Source organism: Anser cygnoides, chromosome 7, assembly GCF_040182565.1.
Source record: "Anser cygnoides isolate HZ-2024a breed goose chromosome 7, Taihu_goose_T2T_genome, whole genome shotgun sequence".
NCBI classification, from domain to species: domain Eukaryota; kingdom Metazoa; phylum Chordata; class Aves; order Anseriformes; family Anatidae; genus Anser; species Anser cygnoides.
The window spans coordinates 12,974,071-12,989,814 of record NC_089879.1 but is presented as its reverse complement, the minus strand read 5'-3'; the positions used below and the strand labels follow the sequence as shown (position 1 = coordinate 12,989,814).

Here is a 15,744-nt window from a genome sequence, read left to right as displayed (position 1 = left end):
AGAAGGTGCTCCCCAACAATTACCCTCCTTCACGCTGACCCAACGCACAGCTCAGGGCCAGGACAGTCCTGAGAGCCCGTCTCCTCCACATCACATCTGCCTACGGCTGGCAAACCTCCCCTTGAGGTCAACCTCTTCCAGGGGCTGCATCTGGCTGCCGCCAGCACGGGCAAGGCCGTGCTCCGCAGCGCGAATTCTCCCTCTACATGCTTGAAGTTGCCCAGACTGAACTGTTAATCCGTGCCCGAGCTCAACAGTTCACTTGTATTCAGCCTGCTACGCCTGAGAAGTGTGGGGCGGGGAAGTCTGTCTGCCTTTGAGAGTGGCCTCCTCTACAGGAGGGTGTGGGAGCAGCTCAGCGGAACTACGGCCAAGAAGGGATCGGCCACTCTACAAAACAGAGGAAAGAAGGGGGACAGGAGGTCAAAGCAAACTAAAAGTGACCTGCTTATGCAAAATACAATACTGGAGTCAGGATGGGCATGAATAAAAAGCTTCTACACTGGAATTGAGGCTTCCAGTCAAGCCAACCCAACCACCTTGAAGGGTCACATGCAGGAATGCAACACGCTCGCATACCATCAGCGGCCTAGGTCCATGTTCTGCAGTCCCATGACCCACTTCACAGCACTTTTAGCCATAAAAGAAAACTTTTCCCATCAGCCCAAATTATCCACCAATCTTACGAGGGCTCTGAAAAGGGACTTCTGCCAGAAGATATGTTACTCTGCACATACTGCTCTCCGTGCCTAATCTGCCTACCTTGCAAAGAGATGCCGATGCATTGAGTGTTTGGGGATGCTTTGATGAAAGGCAGTAGATAAGTTCAAAGTCCATATATATATTAATAGTAATACCAGACACGATACCTCTACAGAAATAAATTGCCACTTGACCCAGGGCTGGAAAGCAGAAACCGATCTGTCAAGGCCCAGACGAGTGACACCAGCCCAGAAAAGCACGACGGGATCCACAGAAAAGCGTGCGGAGCACAGGAGGGAGCTGAGAGCGATGATGGGAGGCTCGCTTCCTTAATGCGTGCACGGCTCTTCCTAACTTCAGCTGGCCACGGCTCAACAGCTCTCACTAATATTAGCAACATGCAGCGAGCCTCAGAAGATCGAGCTGGTGCTGTACGGTTAAGGGACATCTGGGAAAGCATCAGAAGACCCAGGCTTGGCCGAAGGGAAGTTGAATCTAAGCTCAGCTCCCTGTTTTCAATGAAGTTAGATGCTAACTGCATAAGAGCTAAAGAAAGGACACTGTGCTAACTTAGCCTTCAGCAGTCAGCAGATTACTGACTTTCTCACCCAATCACACACCTCAACATAGCTCGGGTTTAAGAGGCGTCAGCCCTGTCCCCAGAAATTTGGAAACATGTACTTTCAGCCTTCATATCAACTTTCAGCAAGGTGTTCCACAGCTTAATTACACAGTGTGGAAAAAATACATTTAATTTCATCCCACCTCCTGCCCAAGAATGCCGTAATTCCTGCACCTTTGCCGAGAGGCTGAACCTGTTTCTCTCCATCATCTATTCGTCCCTGTACCACAAAAACCTAGGATCTGCATTCAAACAAGCATCTCTTTCTCTCCCCATTCCTCTGCTTCTAGAGTACTTCAGCTGATTCAGGATATCATTTCGGACAGATCTTAGTATGAGAAGGATTGGACCACTGCCAACCTCAGAAAAACAAACAAGAGCTAGGGATGGAAGACTTGTTTGGTTTAAGCAGATTAGCTCCCAACCACCGAAGGTAACTTTATAAATCTTTACTTTCATACCCTTTGCAGAGACAGATGGAAATAAGTCTAGAAGCAAAACAAGGAACAATAGTTACAAGAATGGTATGAATGGCCTTATTTCATCTATGGTGAGTGTTGTTTCTGAAAACTAAGGAAGTTAATTTATAACGTTAGCAATTTGACAACCACTCTATTTAACAGGAACTCGGCTATTGTGTTTGAAACAAACGGGAGCTAGCATGAGAAGAAGGATTGCCACTGGCTATGACTTGGCTATTATTTTATCACTTAGGCTGCAAAACCCCTCAGCTTGTCTTGCACGAGGAAACTCGTGAATTTAAGAATTTGTTACAGCTAAAGTTACTGGAGAACGAAGCTTTACAAACAGGCATCTTCTAAACAGATACAGGAGCCCCATCTCGGACAAATAGGCCGGAAAGTGTTAGCTGCAACTTCTAGGCCCTACACATTACCCATAAAGCTCCTGTAGGCTTTTGATGGGCACAGGGACCAGAACACAGCCAACGGTGGGAAGAAAGAGCCTGGGAACTCAGCTACCGACCCAAAGTGAATGGACATTTGCTGACGACAGCACTGTGAAGTTGGCTTTGGTGCTTGGCTTCTGGTACAACAATGACATAATGCTGTGTTTACTAGCAGGGAAATCTGAGGGTTGGAAATAGGTCTGTGAAAAAACCACTAACACGGTTTTCTGACAAGCCAACAGATTAACATCTATTGTCACTGGGGCAAGGCCAAACTCGCCTGGAAAAGGTCCAGGAGTTTGATGTCACTGAGAGGCTCGCAAGGACGTCAGCTAAAGAGCGTTCCCATGTCACCTCAGCGCTCACTGCCGCATTACTGCCGAAAGCGAGCCATCAGCCAACATCACCACTCGTTTAACCCTTCCTATCACAACACGCAGCAAAAACAACGTGCTGGCCTTTCAGCAACAGGGCTTTGACTCAAATTTGCTACTGCTCACGTTAACCAGATGTAAATGATTGATAAAGGACCAGGCAGGAGAGAGTGCTGGCAGATAAATGACATGTTCGATCATGCTTGGACTGTCAGTCCTGCGTTAGTACTAACTAACTAACTCTGCCCTTCTGTGAACAGAAACAGTGGGTATCATTTCTTCATTTGACTCCTTAGGATGTTTTCAAGTCCCCTGTGACCCAAATCATGCGGCAAGTTGCATCCTTAACTTGGTCTGAGTCAAAATTTCATCATAACCCAGTCAACACCTCTTACACACGCAGCAAGACAAAAGCCAAGAAGTTTCAGCTCCTCACCAAGATCCCAACTCAAACCCAAAGACACCCAAACTCCCACAAATGCCAGGGCCTGGTGACAAACGATCACACTCTACTCACCAGGTGAGTTAGAGGCCTGATGGCTTAGCATCATCATACGACAACTCGGTGGGCAGAGCCCCATAACGCCCTTAGCACACAGGGAAGGCTTTGAGCCACCTCTCTTCAGGTGCAATGGCTGCTGGAAGCACATCAATGCTATATTCTGTCCTTCTACAGACCCTCAAACACAGTGGAAGCCTTCAGTGCTTGCTCACGAGATGCTCTTCAGTCCAGTTCTACCACACCAGAAGGTCACCTAAAACTTCAGAATTAAGGTAATAGGAAACAACACCATGGCAAGATTGGTCCTTCTTGGAAGAAGGAGGAAAAAAATTAGAGTAAAAGAGTATTCTTAGGGTCTGTCCAGGACTCTGGCTTCAGCTCCAACAGGACCTAAAGATCCACTGCAAACATCTGTTTTCTGTCCCATTTCTCTGGCCATGCCCTCTTCTTGCACAAAGGCAGAGCCATGCAAATGTTAAAACAGAAGCACAACACACGCACACAAAACCTCACATCAAAACCCCAGTTCCTACCAAACAACTGCACACTTCCCCAACACAGAGAATTACGAAAACCAGTAATCCCAATTCTTTTCGCGACCAACAGCAGGGCACGCAGATGCACAGTGTTACCCACAGCTGAGCAGACCAGCAGAAACCACCACCAGGGCTGCCCCAGACAAGCAATCTGGCTCACATGTTCAGCAGTGAGGCAAAGGCTCCGAGTTGCAATGCCCTGCTCCCATCCCCAGGGGTACAGCCTCTGATCCCGCTCACTTGGGCAGGAATCTCAGTTCTTCGAAAAAAAAAAAAGGAGGCTTCGTGTGAGAGGGAAGCACCTCTCGCATGCAGCATCGCTTTGTAGTGCCACTAGCAAATTGCCAGTGCGATACAAACAGCCACTGATCCTCAGGCAAAGAGAAGAGCAAGAGATTTAAAGACAACAATTGACTTCTTTTTTTTTGCCCTGAACATGGGTCCTGCAGCCTCCAAGGGCTGTCACCCAGGACAAATTCACTTAAAACATTTTTTAGTTAAAAACAAACTATGGATACTTACCTTCCTTTACAAACCAGGGATGTCTACGTGCAAGGATGAAATGCAAGCTCCAGCTGCCCAGTACAGAAGCAGGTGGAAAGCTGCTTCCCCAAAACAGCCCGGAGTTTTGACACAAACTGTTACAATCACAGAGACAGCAGCAAAAGATTAAACAGAAAATTTCTTCTAGAGCAGTAACAGCTGAGAGACAAGACTCTTCCATATGCCTCAAGTGAGAGTATGTTGGAGGCTGGTTACTGCTCGAGATATGAGTAAAACAACCTGTGCTGTCTTTATAAAAGATCACCTGCTGAGGCATTAGAGGAAAACATATTTGGATTTGGGGAAAGGAAAGAACTTATAAAGGTTGTCCAGGGCTTGTACAATACAGAAGATACAGGATTGCTACCTTTCAGCATGTGGAAAACCAGCACAGATGCTTCTCTAGTGTTAGTCACTTCTTATTCTTCTCTACTTCAGCCAACAGCTCTGATCTTCCATTATTAACAGAAATCAAGCAGCCCTTACATTACTAAAGAGAGATATTAGTACCAATGTTCAATGGTGGATTCTGACAGTTTTGCCTGAGATATATACACACACATACATACACATACAACTACATATATATATATATATATACACACACACACGCACAGTTTCCCTGCTACTCCTGCCTTTCCTATCCCACAAGCCAGTCCCAGAGCTTGCTTTAATCCCACTTAGGAAAACACTGAACTCCAGGCTTTCCTCCTGTGACACGCCTGGGAGATGGGAGGGAGGGAGATGCACTTAATCGGCTCTCCGTGGCTTTCTTCCAGGAAAATACTTCACATATCCTTGTTTGTTTGTTTTTAAGTTCTAAGTGATTTTAATGCCGGTGAAAGTTGCTGGAGTGACAGCCCTGGGAAACTGCAGGCCTCCAAACTGAGGCGGTAGCAGGGGCTGTGCCAGCTGCCCTGCTCCGGCTGGAGGCTGGGAGCCCCGCCGGCTCTCGCAGCATCCATCCCACGAACTGCTGGTCCCCTGCTCAAGAGGAAGCAGGTGTCAGAGTGCCAAACTTCCAGGCAAAGGAAATTCACTGAGCTCAGCAGCAGTGCAACAAAGCACTCGCAGGGCAGGGGAATAGAAGATGACAACATTGCTTTTCAGAGTATTTTGCTTGAGGTGTCAGGGGTCTAAAGGTCCATCCACTGGAGCAGCCCACCAAAAGCACATAGGTAGGTGAAGTTATAAGCAATAATAGAACAGCCTGAGCGAAGGAGATGGAAAATTTCATGTTGAGGAAGCAGTTAGAAATTCTTATCTTCGTGGAGTAAGGAAAACGGTAATTCAGGTGCTCTCTGCTGCAAGGGGTGCGTGCCCAGAGGATTTCACCTGGGCTGCTGAGCTTTACTGACAGGGAATACAGACACTGCAGGCAGCGTCTCCCTGTCTCCTGACAAGCCAGCTCCCCAGAAAGACCATCTTCATCACATCACCCCAAATACTTCCACAGACCCTGGGACTGCAAGACGAGAGGGAATGCCCTAGAGGAACAGGCTGACAGCCGAGAAGCATGCCTGGCATCCTAAATGTGCATTTCCTCAGAGAGGAACGTGGCTTTTGTATCAGCTCATTCATTACCGTGTCCGCCGAGCGCTGCTAGGGAAGCAGCCGTCTGACTCCCTTGGTCTGACTCCCTCTTCCGCACAGCAACACGACCCTGCCAGTCTGCAGCCACCGCTCCAAGGGGTGGAGCTGCTGGGAGAGGACCCAAATTCAGGGGTTTCAAAGCCTAGGCGATCAGTCAGCCCCTAGGTACCACATCCATCCTCACACTTCACAAAAGGTAAACCCTGTCTGCCTTGCAGCAGAGCGCGCTGAGATGCAGAGGTTAAACAAACAGCCCAAGGCACAACACCGGTAAAGAAGACCAGCGAGCTCTCCTACCACACCGCACGGTGTCTTGTCCGTACCACACTGGATGTTAGTTGCAAACTTTAATGTATGAAGTTGACAAATCATCCAGGAATGCTTGATTTATAGGCATGCTTGCAGTATTTCAGAGGCAGCTTTGGAGGGCTTCTGTAAAGGAGACAGAACAGCAGCGCAGAGCTCCTGCTTACACACAGCTATGGTTAACATGGCTTTGCATGTTTCTCCTGATGAATGTAGATAGGGATGTTTTCCTTACATACAAGCTTGTATCAAGCCTATAAAAATGTTCTACTGAGTACTGAGAGCCTAGGAGCTTAGTGCAGCACTGTGTTTGGCTGCTGTGGTTTATAGGAAAAATGAAACATGGCCCATTGGTCAGAGAAACCGTGAGAGCAACATTTCAAAACATAGTTATTGCTAGTTACATTTCAAACACAGTGTATCCAGGACTGTGCACACATTTCTGGACACTTAAAGTCTGTCAACATTTTGTTCCATCCAACGAGTCAGCCACCACAAACTGAAGAAGTTAATTACGATAACAAATGTGACTACGCAGCATTACAGCCTTATTGGGAAACCACGGTACGCCCTGACCCTCTGCTCGATGTCAGTGACTACACTGAGACCACTGAGACCACGCTGAAGCTTTATAGAGCAGTATCTGAAGCTGTGATGAAGGCGCAGATCTGGGGATGTATGTTCTGCCCACACAAGTAGAAAGCTCCCAGTCTGGCAGTTGGTTGGTTAGCCACACACCGAGCTCCTCTCCCAACAGCTGGAACATGGAATAGCTTGGCAAAAATCAGCAGCTAAACAAAAATCAAGAGAAGAACATTTTACAAGTGTCACCAAAGGTCATTCCAAGCATGACAGCACCAGGTAACACCACCACGTTCAGGCACTTACAGGTATTACAATGAACAGGATCTCTCTGCTCTGCCTTCACTCCGGAGCAATTTGATGTCTTATTATATTACCCTTCCTTACGTTATCCTTCTTCACCTTTGCAATTCAATGTTCACTGCTTAGCCAAGAGTCAAGACTAACATTCAGGTTTGTCTGCATGCTTCTTAGAACCAAACTATCCCTGCTTTGTACTAAAGGCTTTTACACATTCAAAAAATATATAAATACATACAGTAAGTACACCATATTACTGACATTCAGTGAACGTGACTCGGAAAGACTGACTGGGTTGCTGGTATTCAAATGGAAGGCAGTACAAAGAAAAAGTGAGCAGTGGGAAGGTTCTAATTAGATTGTGAGATTTTCCACTTCAAAATCCTTTCAGGTAAAGAAGTCCACCCTGTTTTCTTTTGCCTTCCTCCTTCCCACTCCCCCAAAAAGTGATGATGCCCCTGCCCAAAACAGAGTAACAAAAATCCCGGAGAGCAGTTTTGCTTTTATAGTAAAGAGAAAAGGTGATGCATTATGATTAAAAAAAAAAAAAAAAGGCAAACAAACAAACGTGGTATTTACAAACTTCTGAGTAAAGCTTTCAAAAAAGCCTCTCTATAAAGGTGTGAGCCAAGGCCCAGGGAAGCTACCGGGAGTTTTTCCGTTGACATGCCTGTATTTTGGTCTCGACTCGACCTGATTAAGCAGCAGACACCTCCAATTTCAAACAGTATGCTACTGTGTAGCTCTCTGCCTTTTTCATGCAATATTTATACAGCATGCTCCAGGCCAGAAGGTGCCACTTGGAGCTACAAGAAAGCATTCAGCTTCACAATGCCAAGCCAGGCATGGTGCTGTCAGCCCCCTCTAATAACTCTGCTCTTCTCCGTGGTATCTGGGAACCAATTCCCTTTGTGCGAGCAGGCTCCGATTAAGAGGACACAGCATAAAAAAGGAAAATAAAAAAACAACATCTCACATTAGAAGGTCCAGCTGTTTCCTCCCAGTTGACTAAATTAGAGAGCTTGTACGTCACCTCCTGCCTCAGGTAGGGTCACATTGAATCCCTCTTCCTGTTTAATCCACATAAAATGGGAAATGGTTTTTGAGGAAGACAATGGCAGAATATGAGGGTATTTTTTCAGGCTGAGCACTTTTATCAGATAAAGCGCAAGACTGCTTTAACAGCTTCCACACACTTTATGGGTGGCTGTGGGCCCAACCAGCTAACCTCTCTTTGCCACATCTTCCCAAATGAGCCCAATATCAGCACACACCCTACCTGGCAGGGACGGAAGGAGGGCAGTGCATTGAGATGCCCATGGACAGGGCAGGATCAGTGCACGGGACCAACAGACAGGCTGCTGTGGGATGCAGGAAGCCTTGGCTCCATTCCCTATTTCATCATTTGCTTCCTTCGGATGTCTGCTCGTTTCTCTCTTCAGTCTCCTCCTCTGGGAAAAGGGCACGATTTCAGTCCCTCGATTCCTCTCCCTTTTAGCTCAAAGCAGCCAAACTGGGCTAATTCTGACCACCAAGCCCTGCAAGTTGTGTTGCACAAGTGGGCCCTGGCACCCGTCCGCCCACCCACATACTCGGGGCTCTCCAGAAGCCACAGAGGCCACCCTGCAGCTCGCAGCAGCTGAAAGCGTTTCTGCTGTCCCTTAGGCCTACATCGCCCTGGTAACCAAGTCCCAGCAAGAGTCAGTAGGGGCATCCCAGTCACTTTTAAAATGGACCTTGGAGGCTTTTGGAGCCGTTACCCCCAGCTCACGGGCTTGCTAAAAGCTTTTCAGTGACTTTCCTTTTGGCCGCCCTCCCAACATGCCGCCGGCCTAACTCCGGGAGAGCCAACGCAGACGGCCTGCTGGGCCTCAGAGCCTCCTGCAGTATCTCATCCTGTCCTAACACGACAAACCGGGACAACTACCTCGTGTTTCGATTGGTTTTTAATCTATTTCTAAGGCTGGGGGCAGCCATTTACTTGGCAAACTGGTGAATTTAGATATCACTGCCTCTTGGCTTAACGTTACCCACCCACAGGTCCAGCGGAAGGAAGGCCTGTGAGCGCTCCTTAACCTGGTGGGCCGCCCCGCTGCCCTCTGAAGGAGCTTTCAGTTTTAGAGGTAATAACTGCCAGACAGGGCATGATGAAAAGCAGGTAGATGCCTAAAGTATCTCAGCTGCTTTGCAAGTATGCCTTGAACAAACTCAAAGGGCTGTGCATCTCTTGGGTGCTTCCTAAGGTAAGGTAACATGGCAAAGGCCTCAAAGGCAGATTCGCTTCCAGATATGACACTGAGAGAGCAAGAGGATGCTGAAAGAGGGCAAAAAGTCAGTCTTCCGTGGCACTGAACAGAAAAAAAAATGGATGTTACACTGGCATTATAAAACAGTGGTGCTTGAAAAAAAAAAAAAAAAAAACAGCATGCAACATCTGATGTTAGAGAAGAATTTTGCTTCCATGAGCAACACTTCCATCAACAAGTGGTTACAGTGCTAAGGAAGTGAGCAGTCCTCTGAGCACTTGTGGGTGCAGGCAGCTTTGGACTAGTGAGGTTTGATCTCTCCCTTCTGCTCCTCCAGCCATTAGGGAGCAGGGGCAAAGAGTTGAACTAACCTGCAGAGAACTGTATCCACAGCTTCCAGATTTGCCTTAGAAATACTGACTTTTTATCTTCCCATCATGTCCTATCAGACCTAAAAACAGTGTAAGATTTACATCTCAAACAGGCAGAGCAGTGGAAATCATCCTTGAAAGACAAGTCTGCCCCAGCAGGGTGATGGTCCTAATACAGAGAAAGGCAGAGCAAGGGAAAGGGAATTCTACCTGGCTGGCCTTCTCCTGAGCTCTCCTTTGCTCCATGCACAGGGATCACAGCCATTTTTGACGTAACCCTTGCCAGTAGTCAGAAGTTCAGTTCTGAGGAATGATGAAGTCACAGAGAAGCCTACTAATTTTCTGGCTTCCTCCCAGCAACCCAAGCAAAGATAATAGTAATAATAATAATAATTCAGACCAGTGAGTCAAGCTGGACCGTGGGCCCTTGAAAGAAAGCCACAGACGGTTTCCTGTTGGAGGAAAAGGAGAGGGCAGAAAATGGAACAGAAGTCCTAAATAGGTAATCCATCTGCTCACGTAACATCTCCTTCTGCTTCACATCAAGTCCCTCACAACGTCCACCTGCAGGCCACCAGCCGTGTGACCTCCAGGCCCATCATATCCTCATGTCCAGCTCACTCTGGAAGAGATGTGGCTCACGATCTCTAGCTCTGCTAATTGAAAAAGTCCAAAAAAAAAAAAAAAAGAAAAAGCCAGGCTGAGTTCTTCTTACCCTGAGCTACTGACACTCCCAGCACAAGAATCAAGGCTGCACTAGATGACCCCAACAGGGGGAAATCCAACTCCTTCTCCCATGGTGCTGTGAAGAACCCACACAGGATCAAACATCCTTGCTACTAAACCCATGACTACACCCATGCGGCAGAGAGGCTCCTCTGAGAGCCCATCACAAGTCATTCAGAGGTGGTGTTAGGAAACAATTATCGTGCAGAAGAGCTGGGACAGTATGCAGGCATCTTATGACTAAAATCAGCAATGTACCTCGCTCATTTGACCGGAAAGAGACAGGGAAGCCAATTCTAAAGCAAGAGCATTTTACCTTCCCTCTGCGCTGAACAAAGCTGGAAACCACACAAAGCCCCACTACAAGAGGAGCAGAGCAGTGCTAGAAGAGGAAATCTGTACTGATGTGCATATCCCTGCCCTCGGAATAACACAGGCACACTTAGAGACCTCAGAAATGACCTCAGGCATATAAATGTCTGCTGAGATAACGCACATCACTAATCAGCCCTTTGTGGAAAAGCAAGTGGTCAGGAAGGGCTGGGGAGGAGCCTGTTAATTTGGCTTCTAATGAATGTTTGCCATTACCCAGCTTGCCGTGAAGCTGTGAACAGGTGAAGGTGCTAACCCCTCCTCACCTTCCTGAGTGCAGGATCAAGCACATCTGGTAGGCAGAGGCACCCTGCAGGGCTCCTAAAGGAGGCAGACAGGCGGTAACCGAGCTATCTGTCTGGAGAAAACCGGGAAGCAGAGAGGGGAGGGGAGCCTGGCTTGTTTAAGCTCCTCTAGGAAGGGTTAAGGGAGGCAAGCATCAACAGTGGGTCTTGTTAAGTAGAGAAACCATTTCTGGTTTGGGGTTTTAAATTCAGCCAATCGCAATTTCAGATTAAAAGCGAGAGAAGCAACCCCAAAGCTGACCAAATTTCCACACAACTGAGAGAGAGACTTTAGGACCATTTAAAACTTAGCAGAGGCTAGACAAGGGATTTGGATTTTTTGTTACCAGCTTTTTTGTTCCAGAATCATTAACTGACATGATCAACCATTAAAATAAATGTCCTAATTCACCCAGCTTCATCACAGCATTGCTCAGTCAGTGTATGGGACCCCTGTTGTGCCAAGGGTCTTTCCATCAAACCCAGACTTGACCTTCCTGACATTGTTCTTGTTTTTTAGAAAAAAGGGAGAAAGCAATGAGATTTAGCATTTTTATAGTATCATCAAGTGCAAATTAATTTTAAAAAGACCACCTGTATGGAGAAAGAATAGGAAATAAACTCAGAAAATCAAAAGTTGTAGGAACAGTAGTAGCTTATATTAGCGATACACCATACAAGAGGTATGTGGCTATTAATCCAGCCTCCTGCTTATCCTTCCACATGCTGCTGTCCAGGCAAGCCAAGCGGGATGCAGCGGGAGGCACTGCAGACCCCTTCCCTAGCGGAGATCCCCTAGGGAGGACAGCTGCCTGGGTTCCTATCAAATAGCACTGGATCTAAGACTTGCATCTCTTCTCATGTGCAGAGCCCTACAAGCCTTCCAGCGAGGTATTAATCTCTTCAGAAGTTTCACGCACAGGGCTCACAGCAGATGATATGCAAAGCCATCTTCTTGCTTTTACTTTCTCAAGTCAAGGCCACAAAAGCTATGCTAGTATCATCAAAGACATCTGCTCCAGGGAATGATCCTTGGCATCTAGGCCAAGCAGCACAGGGGATTACGTGTTACTCGCATTTAGCCCTCTCCACGTGCCTACACTGCCTAAGATCTGCCTCCATCTCTCCAGGCTCCACCACGGCCCTGAAAGATCGCAATTAAAAAGGAAAGGGGCTCAAGTTAAAATGCCTGAAATACCCACATCACCATCCTCTAGAGAAATACATCATTAATCTGATGCCACGATGTGTTGCGTGGCCTTAAGGCACGGCATGAAGGAGTTTACAGATGTTGGAGGCAGGCGGGCTGTATGGTATTACAGAGCAATATATGGCAGAGCGCACCAAGCTTCGCACTGACCAAAGTATACATGGGCGATGGAAGGAACTAAATCCCAAGCCACCTTTACACTCATTCTGGAAGAAAATAGTTGCATTGCGGTGTAAAAGAGCGCAGATACTAGTAGCCAGTGGATCAGATCCAGGGAGTTAAATTCTTTGACAGCGTTGGTTCACCCTGAGTGAATTATTCAGCCAGAGCCAGATGAAAGGCTGCAGTACATACATCTGCAGCAAACTGTAATCTAGGAAACAAAGAAGCAGCCAAGACTTCTGGACCTGCGGGTTAATTCACTCATCTGAAAGAAAGAGATTCACAAGGACATGGATCATTTTTAATTGAATTATGCCCATGCTTGTTTGTGAACCAAAATCCATTGTGCTGAACACTGTTCAGCCAGAGACAGAGTCAGCTGGACGAAAGGCAGACACAAAACTATTCACACAACAAACCATTTAATTTGCAATTTTTTTGGCCAAGAACTGGACACACAAGGATATGGAGCTGTTGTGCAGAAAACAATATTAGAGACAGGGTATGGACAACGGGGTGAAGGGGGAGAAATAGGTTTCCCACTAGAAGCCTTGTGGAAAGCTGCTTGTAACAATTTGGGTTACTGTTGGTAAAATGCAGTAACAACGATCATCGAGGAAACACGGAAGCATTTCTGCAGGAGAACAAGAGAAATATTTTGTTTCACGCCTGACAATACAGGATTTAAATCCCTCTTCTCTGGTTATTTTCCAACAAATAAGAAATTAACTTCAATTTCTCCTGGTGATCAGGAAGCTATTGTTCCCAGCTCCTTTGCATAACTTGCTGCCTGGCAGACATACTTCTCTACAGAGGCTCCAGAGCCTCTGCTGCCAAATCGCAGCCACCTTTCAGGTGAGATAACAGCCTGCAGTGGTGTCAGCCACAACCCAGTGACAATTTCCAAAAGCAGTAGTAGTCTCTCCCGCGCGGAAGCGGTAAATGAATAATAGCCTGAATGCCCAGGTCCAGCTGGCAAGCTGAGAGGACGAGACCTGGAGCTCCCACCCCTATGAATCGGGCACAAGCCGTTTAATTGCACAGCGGATCAGAGCTTCAGCCTCAAGTCTGCAAATCAGCATCTCTCAGCAACATAGTGCCCTCTAGCCTTGAGCTGGGTTACGGTTGATGCCTTAGAGGAAAAAGCTCAGTGATATGAAATGCTAATACAAAGCTTCACGTCCGATCTTTGGTCTTACCTTTCAGGTAACCCATTCAAACAGCAACCAGCTCCAAAGAAAGCTGGCAGATGTGCAGTGCCAGGGCAAACAGCGCACTCTGAGGGGTTTCACACCAGATGCAGCACCCCTTGGGCTTTTGCTTACCGAAGCAGGGTGATTTACCTTCTGTATACACAAAACCTAACCTGTGTATCTAAACACAGGTCGTGTTTTGCGAAGAGAAATAAAGGACTATGTGTAACTAAAACCCAGAAACAGAGCCAGGAAATGAAGAAAATGTGTCTTTTCTCATTATGTGGATGGGCAAAAGCTACTCCACCGTGAACTCCTGCAGGCAAAGAGCCTTCCACATGACACCCTGCAGCAGCAGGGTCCGGGAGGTTGTTAAACCTCGCCTGATGCCGCTCCGTTAGCAGCAAGGTGTGAACAGAGGAAGGCAAACGCGAGATGAAAGCGAACCCACATGCTGAGGGTGCCTTGATAACCATCCAAACCGCCTCCACCCCCCAAAATAAAGCTCTCGATGTAACTTTCTGGGAGTAAAGGAGCAAAGCCCTGTTCAGCACCTCTGGCTCGGTGACCCTACAGCAGGCACCGGGCAGTGCCTGGGATGGAGACAGCGCGGAGGAGAGCGTCCCGCGCTGTGCTGGAAGGGGACGCACACAGCCCGGAGCCCCCCGGGGCGCTGCCCCCCGCCACTCACGTAGTGCTTCGAGGGGTTCCTCCGCTTCTCCACGTCCACCACGTTGGCGTCCAGCACGCTGTAGGACAGCATCGCGGCGCTCCTCCCGGTCCCGGCGGGGCTCCCGCCGGCTCCCTGCACCCTCCGGCCGCGCTGCCCGCCGCCGCGATGCCGGCCGGCGAGGCGGGCGGGCAGGCAGGAGGGAGGAGGATGCCCCGCTCCCGGCTCCGGCTCCGCCCCGCGCCGCGGCGGCGGCGGCTCCTCTCCTTTCCCCTTCTCTCCCCTTCCCTCTCCTCCCCTCCCTCCGGCCCGGCTCCGCGCCCTGCCCGCAGCCTCCGGCTCGGCGGCGGCTCCGGCGGGAGGGGCAGGGCTCGGCCGCCGTCCCCGCCCCAGGGCGGCCCCCGGCGGGACGGGGCCTGAGGGGAGCGGGAGCCGCCGCCCCCCGGGTGCTGGTGGCGGTGGGGAGCGGGGGGCGCGGCCTGCCCTGAGATGGCGGCCGCCCGCTGCCTGCCGGCGGGGGTCTCCTCACACGTCCCCCTCACGCATCTCTCCCCAGCCCGCTGCCTCGGCCCGGCCTCCAGGAGGTCCCCAGGGGCTGAGGAGGGCTTGGGAAGGGTGGGGACCCTCGGGGCACTCCATCGTTGCAAAATGTGCCCAAAATACGGCCAAGGTCACAGCAGAAACACAAGGGTCCGAGCCCAGCCCTCAGCCCACAAGGCCCACGGTTTATGGCCGCTGAGGGAGGTTGGCAACGTCCTGGCCCCCTACCCAGTGATGAAAGTTGGAGGGAGGTTGCACGGACTATCACGGGGGCTTTTAGAGTGATAACCCTATTTCATCTCTTTGTATATACATAGATACTGAAACAACCCTTATCCTCCCCTGGTCACACTTCAAGAAGAGCTTGCCCTAGAAGTCTCATGGTGTTCTTATTCAGTAATGTGTCACTACTTTGCATATGTTTATTCTGGAGGCAGTTACCTCAGAAAAGGTAACTTGCATGTGATCTCCCAGCCAGCAGCTCGCTTTATGAAGTTCATTAACTATTCACCAAATGAACTGAAGTCACTAAGATCTCTATTTCCTCCACTGACTGTAGTGTCTTCAATCGCAGCCTGAACAGATTTTCCAGTAAGCTCCCTAAGCACTGCTGACAGCTGCAGACCTGCAAGTCTGGGAGTGTGGAAAGGTCCCAGCTCTTGGCAAAAGAAAGTCCCCTATTTACAGTGAGAGAACGGTCAATCTCAGTGGGATTTCACTATACGCTCTATGAGCCCATTTTTTGAATCACAACTTTTGTACTGTGTTATTAACCCTTCAGCAAGGATCATAAATAAGATACACACTGGAATCGCAAAGTCACAGATACCTAAGCCTGAAGGCTGATGTTTCAAAGTGAGGAAGTCCATAGTTGGTTTCCACAAGCAGCTTAAAAAAGCAAGGAAAAACGGGAGCAACGCCACCAGCATACAGCTACATGCTGCATAAAAAAAACCTTCCTTCCAGACTGCAGAGAGGAAGATGCTTGGACCCAGCCTTCTCC

General features: G+C 48.6%; 1 protein-coding gene across 3 annotated transcripts in view; it reads right to left on the bottom strand.

Moving 5' to 3' along the window:
• Positions 1-14,472, bottom strand: part of SH3PXD2A (SH3 and PX domains 2A) — a 253,306-nt gene extending 238,834 nt beyond the window's left edge. For 2 of the 3 annotated variants that reach the window (XM_048060341.2, XM_048060342.2), the window contains exon 1: positions 14,223-14,471. In XM_048060341.2, the coding sequence (XP_047916298.2) occupies positions 14,223-14,294 (72 nt within the window). In that variant the 5' untranslated portion in view covers positions 14,295-14,471. Of the gene's footprint in view, positions 1-14,222 lie in introns of all 3 variants that reach the window. The other variant, XM_013174500.3, reaches the window with a different exon arrangement.
• Between the last annotated feature and the right edge of the window lie 1,272 nt (positions 14,473-15,744).